The 7,388-nt window shown below is 33.7% G+C and overlaps 1 protein-coding gene across 1 annotated transcript; it reads left to right on the forward strand.

Annotated features, from left to right (window-relative positions):
- Nucleotides 1–733: 733 nt before the first annotated feature.
- On the forward strand, nucleotides 734–4,619 carry LOC139517629 (NF-kappa-B inhibitor cactus-like). Its single transcript, XM_071308873.1, has 5 exons — nucleotides 734–1,325; nucleotides 2,230–2,582; nucleotides 3,080–3,168; nucleotides 3,402–3,641; nucleotides 4,102–4,619. The coding sequence occupies exons 1-5, from the start codon at nucleotides 949–951 to the stop codon at nucleotides 4,108–4,110; spliced, it is 1,068 nt and encodes a 355-aa protein (XP_071164974.1). The 5' UTR covers nucleotides 734–948; the 3' UTR covers nucleotides 4,111–4,619.
- The last annotated feature ends 2,769 nt before the right edge of the window (nucleotides 4,620–7,388 follow it).

Consider the following 7,388-nt stretch of genomic DNA (forward strand, 5'->3'; position numbering starts at 1 on the left):
TCTTTCATAAAAAAGTGTCTGTGCTGTGTCGACCATCACTGAGTAAAACTTGCATAAAAATCATTTTTTTTGGTATAGATTTTTTTTTATATATAAAATCGCAATGAGACAAATCTACTAAAGACATACATTCACTATGAACATTTGGTTCATGCATGCCGTATCTACCTATTCATTTGTAAATGGTTTAAACAAATTCTACATTAGTTTAGACATAATGAAATTGTTTAAGTCTTTGAGAACCCTTTAAATAGAGAAACATTTGCTTTGTTCGTTGTGTGAAGTGTAGTGCACTATGACCCCCCTCCCCTCCATCCCACCCCACTATGAGCACAAATTTTGCGGATTATCTTTTGACAAATGATTGAGCGTATAGAAACCTCAAATGTAGCCCCTATTGAAGGTATATCGACATAGTTAGTTTCAAAGAACTTCCGTGTAGCACATATATATACGAACAACGCTCACCGAGAACTCCAAATTTTCATGTTTTTTTTTCTTAGAAAAAGACGTATATTTAACCCTTTCAGTAATTTCTAAATTAGTTTGAACTGCGATAACTTGCAATTTCCTTTATTGAAAAATAATCAATGAGTTGAATTTTCAGTCAGTCATTTAGCATGAGTAGACTCGGTAAAAAGATCAAGTTTCCTCATGAGTATTTTGGTAATTCTTATTAATATTTTTCATCAAATTTTCTGTATATATAGAATGAAGAGAAATTTACCAAATCCGAAACGCATATATATTTCCTCAATTACTAGCTTGCGCATAGTTGGGAATTCCCCGTGTTCTATTTTTACTCCACCTTTGAACCAGCTGACAGTGAGAATTGGGAATTTCCATTTAGTAAACCCCAGCGAAAATTTCTGTCCTTTCCTTATTGTTAGCTGTATTTTCAAGTTGGTGTTAACTTGCAAATATCAATCAACGAATAAGTTTGGTAAAATGGATAATAAGTTTAAAGAAGAATTAGAGTTAGATTCTGACGATGTGGAAGTCGATTGTGCTATGATTGAATCTGTACATCCGATACCCCCTACGGATTTATCAAAAGAACTACCAACAAAGGACATTCGGTATACCAGCATAGAAAGTGGATATGGTTCAGTAACATCTTATAATTCTGCATGTGATTCTGGACTTATTGATGGGTTTGAAAAATTAAAATTAGCACAAATCAACGAGACTGGACCATGTGATTTATATGACAAACCCACTATAGTCGAACCTAAAGTAGGGCCAGTTCTACCAGTACCAGTACCAGACAATGAAAATGAAGATCTTTTATTGGAAATATTCAAACCGGATAAGGATGGCGACTCGTAAGTATTTTATAACAAACATCCGTGTTGATAACCTTGTCCGACATATGTATAAATTTAAGTCAATTAAATGCAAAGTTCAATTATTTCAATCTTGACGAAATTGTAAAAAAAGATTATGCAAGAAATGTAAAATTCCCAACTGTATTAGTGCTTTGTTATCTCGTATGTCATATTGAAAATTCCCAATTATCGATTTTTTTTATTTGTTTGACCTAGTTGCGTGGCAATGATCATGCGCAGTATAGATAGCATACATGGGTTCGATGATGGAATTTTTATTAGTCATTTTTAATACAAAATTTGGCGGGTGTGTTATGAAAACGCAGAAAGTCATAAACTAGCATGAGGTGTAGTTTTATACCGGGTGACCTATGAATCTTTAATAATGATAAATTAATAAAAGATAAATGAAGACTAGACATGTCAGACATGCTAGATAACAACCTTAATTAGTTACAGTATATTATGTAGATATAGAAATAATTTAAAAAAAATATTATTGATCCCAACTTTTCATGATAAAATTTCCAGAGGCGGATTTATGGGAGGGACAGGGTTTCCCCTCTCCCTTTGTTGAAAAAATGATTGATTATGATTGAGATTCACTGCCTGGAGCAGTGGTTTTGAATGGTAAACATAGTTGGAATTAACCCCCCTTTATCCTGGGTTGGGAACCCCCTTTAAGAAATGGCTGGATCCGCCAATTTATTCTGAATATTTTGTTAATTCCATGGATAAATCGACGATTCAGTCCTATATTAATTTGAATGAACACATTTTTTAAATTGATAATCTTAATAAAATATTCATTCAAAACCAAAGGTATAATTAATATACCTTCGAGTATACCTTACACTATGTTAAGTCTATAAATATATATTCTGCAATATTTTTTTTCCAGGCAGCTACACATGGCAATCATCCAGTTGTTAGCACCTATAGCTCTCTACTTCATAAATCTAGTTCCAAGTCATCACTGGCTAAACCTTCCAAACAATCTTTTGCAAGTTCCTCTTCATTTAGCAACAATAACTCGACAAACTGTGATCGTCAGGAAATTAATGACAGCGGGAGCTGAGATCGTTGCCCGTGACTACAAAGGAGACACACCCTTACACATCGCCTGTCGAGAGGGGTTTGACGATGTTGCAAAAAATCTTTTGACGCCAATACAATATAATGAAACTGAAGAAGTACGATACAAAATGGAACAACAAAAAGTACCTCAGGATACACAGCTTATGAACTATAATGGTAAGACTGCAATGTTTAAAGTTTTGTTTTATTTTTAAATCAAATAAATTTTCTTTTTTTTGTAATAGTTTATTACAATCTGACAATAGTTATCAAAGGTACATATAGGTGCTGTTCCAGTTCCAGTATATATATAGGTGCTGTCATGAATGTACATTTCTCCCTTCTACATAATACGTACATGTACTGGTAGGCATAGCACTTGAGTTAATATATAAAAGAAATTAATAAAATCTATCAAACGGATGGGGAGCCCAGGATGGGTACTTTATTGACCTTTCCCCACCAATCATCTTCTTCAGCCAATTTCAATGTGGTATTACGTCTATAGATGCAAGTTGATAGATGGTATGAACGTTAAAGTAGTTTCTTTAAAAGTTTATAAAGATGAAAAGTATTTAATATAAAATAAAAATTATGTATTTTGAAGTGAATTTTTTAAAAACATTTTTTCATAATATTTATTAAATCTTAATGTAACTTTTCATCTTTTACAGGTCAGTCTTGTTTACATTTGGCGGCAGAAAGATGTCATTTGCCGATTCTACGATTGTTATTACAGAATAATGCTGATATAAATATCAAGGTGTGTAATTTTTTTAAAGAACAAATCTTTTACTTCCTTGAGTGAGAAGTTAAATCAGCCTTAGAATATGCAGGGTTTTCTTTTTAAACGTCTCAGTATCAGTTACCTTATCAAGGACGTAGAAAAGGAAGTTAAATATTTATTATAGGGGAATTATCATTCAATACATGTATTTAAAGAAACTACAATTTTTTTATGATGTAGATTAAATTTATATTTTGCCATTTTTTCAGGATGGTAAATGTGGGAAAACTATTTTACACTATGCAGCAGAGACCAGGAACAGTGTTCTTTTAGAGTTCCTTTTACAGCATCGAAATATAATTGATTTAAATGCTACAACTTATGGAGGATTGACAGCCGTTCAATTGGCCGATGGGCGTGACTTTAGTGATATTGTTTCAACACTAAGGAGGAATGGAGCCATTTATACGCCCTTACCTGTGGAGGAAAATGATAGTGACGAAGAGATGGTTAGTATTAATTGCTTCCGTTAGTATTAAATTACAGATGATTTTTTCAGTCAATAATAATTTGTTAAAAAGTTTTCAAATAGCTGTAAAAAATCCTGGAAAAATATTTCTTGAAAAAGGTAACTGATTGTCATTAACGAGGATATAAAGCTGAGTTTTTTCTATGAAGATCTATGAAACAAGGAGATGTAAAGTATACACCAATAACTAATCAACTTATCAACAACAGCAAAAAAATGTTTGTACAATAAAATAATCTCAAATCTTGAAAAAAAATTTAACAAATTAGAAGACACTCAAAATTACGGGCACAATATTTTTGCCAACGTAAGTACTTTACATACTTGAAAGACTTGTGTTGAAAGCAGTAAGAACACTACTTTTGTAAAGTGTCTGTGCTTTCAAGATGCTGGTGTCAATGTGTATTATTTCTAACCAATTGAAATAATTTCTTTTTCAGAACGAGTAAGCCCTACACTAGCAAATGAGATATGTGGCCTACAAGAATGTGCAACCTGAAGCACCAGTACCCAGCTAGAACGGTACCACCTTTGATCCAAGTGTTATTATGCTGAATCTGCATTCAGTGTTTCAGAAATATTAATAATTTCCAGAAATAAATCAGATGCTTGAAACTATATCATCTTGGATATAAAGTAGAAAAAGAGGAGTCCAGAACTGTTTTAAAAATTCGTTTGGTTGTAAGGCAGCAAATAAATAAATTATATGTGATTACATATTTGTTATGGAATGACCAAGAGTGGTTGTATATGCAGGGGATGTTTGTGTTCCTTTTAATTTTGTAAACATTTATCATTTCAGCGATGTAAGCAGTCTTATTTCACTTGACAGGACTTATGAAATATATCAAGACATGTATTCTATTCTAGTAACAAATAAACATAAAGCACCAGTCATTTTTCTAAGATATAGATATTAAGGTCGCAAAGGCCAACACATTAAAGTGATTTAAAGACAGTTTATTGATCATTTATTCTTTGTGTCTACCTTTGCAAATTGAGATGTATTTTTCTCATACTAGACCAAGGAGGTTGCAATTGCCAATTTTATGTGAATAAAATACATTAAAACTTCATAGATTTGATTAGAAATTGGTACTCAAAATTTAAGGTGGAATAAAACCAACAGAAATCTTATTGCCAACAGTTTGAGCCTTATTTATAATAAATGATGTAGATATAAGAAGATGTGGTATGAGTGCCAATGAGACAACTCTCCATCCAAGTCACAATTTATAAAAGTAAACTTATATAAGCCAAAGTACGGTCGCCTACACAGAGCCTTGGCTCACACCGAACAGCAAGTTATGGAGGGCCCAAAAATTACTAGTGTAAAACCATTCATACGGGAAACCAACGGTGTAATCTATATATTATAAAAACGAGAAACGAGAAACACATATGAAAAACATCAACGAACGCCGTGACAACTACTGACCATCAGATTCCTGACTTAGGACAGGTGCAGGTTTAAACCGTTTTTTTGGGTTCATTTTCACTCAAAGATATAGATATAATAAGCTATTAGGAAATTTCTTACTTATACTATTAATATATTCCTCAATCCAAAATTTACGAACTAAAATAACTGGAAATTCCCTGAATTGATTATTTAACCCATTTTCATTGTTTCTAAAAATGTTTTAAGAAATGCGATCTTCTGTGAATTTTCGAGTTATCGAGTTTCAGTTTTATGAGCCGATTTCCAAATTCACTCAGTCTGTTGTTCATTTGTGTGTTTAATTTTATAAAAGATTACGATATACATGTCAATGTTCATAAGTTCAAAATAGAGACAGTTGCATGGTATATAAAAAATATAACAGAAACTTAATAAACACGTATAATTTCAAGCATACGTGAATGAGACAGCGTTGCTAACCATTTACAAGAACAGGTTTCCCACCTTCACCCCAATCAACAAAATAAAAACCGCTGAAAAGAGCCATTTATTTTCTTTTTGATGTATCTTGACGGTAAGATTTCGAAATTTTTAATTAACCTTGAAAACTTATAAAAAAAAGGGCCGAAAGATACCAGAGGGACAGTCATACTTAAAGATCGAAAATAAACTGACAACGCCATGGCTAAAAAAGAAAAAGGCAGACAATTAATAGTACACAAGACACAACATGGAAAACTAAAAACTCAGCAACACGAACCCCACCAACAACTTGGGGTGATCTCAAGTGCTCCGGAAAGGTAAGAAGAGGACAGTAATTCACGAAATCAAAGAACTTAAGTGTTTTTATGTCAATTGTGAAGAGAAGTGTGATTAATTTCTCAATAAAATCACAAGCCATGGAATTATAATACTTTAACGTGTAAATAGTATGGTAAACCGTATTCAAAACTTTATATATTTAAAAAAAAAAACATCAAAATCTTAGGAAAAGTTTAACCCTTCGCGAACTTACAAGTATCTGATTCCAAATAAATAGCTTCGATTTATGTCAAATATTGGTTAGGCTATGGATTAATTGATTCTATTTTTTTTTATAAATACAAAACAATTATCTTGCTCACAAATACTTTACAATTCTGATAGAACACATAACGTGGTGCTGTGAATTTGAATAAAATTTGAAAAACTGAAAATGATTATTGTATAAATTAAATCGGGGACTGTGTTGGCATGTCAAATTTGTTTTTGTTTACATACTGCTAACATGCTATCGATGATCCTGTATTTTGGTCTTATCTGTCACGGCTGCTTTCACTGTTCCCCTTTTTCTCCACTTCCCTCATGTCCTGATCTTCTCTTTGGCTCCTCGAATTTAAGAATACTTGCTGCCCATCTACATCATAACCTGTCTTGTTGTTTTTGTGACTTTAAACTATTTCTTGTACGCCTGAGTTATTGCAGCTTATTTAGAATAAACAAGCACAAATTGCTGAAACTCATTGCTACAACAAGCCATTTTCGAAGACAGACACCGATCATCTTTTCAAAACCTTAATGTTTGATATACAGGAAAACCTATATATCCTAGAGATACATCTTCTTGGGGAGCCACTTTTGTCTATCTTTACCAGTCGGCCGTATATCTTCTTGGAGAGCCACTTTTGTCTATCTTTGCCAGTCGGCCGTATATCTTCTTGGAGAGCCACTTTTGTCTATCTTTGCCAGTTGGCCGTATATCTTCTTGGAGAGCCACCTTTGTCTACCTTTGCCAGTCGGTCGTATATCTTCTTGGAGAGCCACTTTTGTCTATCTTTGCCAGTCGGCCGTATATCTTCTTGGAGAGCCACTTTTTTCTATCTTTGCCAGTCGGCCGTATATCTTCTTGGAGAGCCACTTTTGTCTATCTTTGCCAGTTGGCCGTATATCTTCTTGGAGAGCCACTTTTGTCTACCTTTGCCAGTCGGTCGTATATCTTCTTGGAGAGCCACTTTTGTCTATTTTTGCCAGTCTGCCGTATATCTTCTTGGAGAGCCACTTTTTTCTCTCTTTGCCAGTTGGCCGTATATCTTCTTGGGGAGCCACTTTTGTCTATCTTTGCCAGTCGGCCGTATACTTTCTTTGGGAGCCACTTTTGTCTATCTTTGCCAGTCGGCCGTATATCTTCTTAGAGAGCCACTTTTGTCTATCTTTGCCAGTCGGCCGTATATCTTCTTGGAGAGCCACTTTTGTCTATCTTTGTTTTTTTGCCAGTCGGCCGTATATCTTCTTGGAGAGCCACTTTTGTCTATCTTTGCCAGTCGGCCGTATATCTTTTTGGGTAGC

Source organism: Mytilus edulis, chromosome 3, assembly GCF_963676685.1.
Source record: "Mytilus edulis chromosome 3, xbMytEdul2.2, whole genome shotgun sequence".
Classification (NCBI taxonomy): Eukaryota; Metazoa; Mollusca; class Bivalvia; order Mytilida; family Mytilidae; genus Mytilus; species Mytilus edulis.

Excerpts from the sequence above, each read along its gene's own strand:
- LOC139517629 (XM_071308873.1), top strand. The coding sequence starts at position 949 with ATGGATAATAAGTTTAAAGAAGAATTAGAGTTAGATTCTGACGATGTG. Across the intron at positions 1,326-2,229 it reads CCGGATAAGGATGGCGACTC|GCAGCTACACATGGCAATCA; the intron begins GTAAGTATTTTA and ends TTTTTTTTCCAG. Across the intron at positions 2,583-3,079 it reads ACAGCTTATGAACTATAATG|GTCAGTCTTGTTTACATTTG; the intron begins GTAAGACTGCAA and ends CATCTTTTACAG.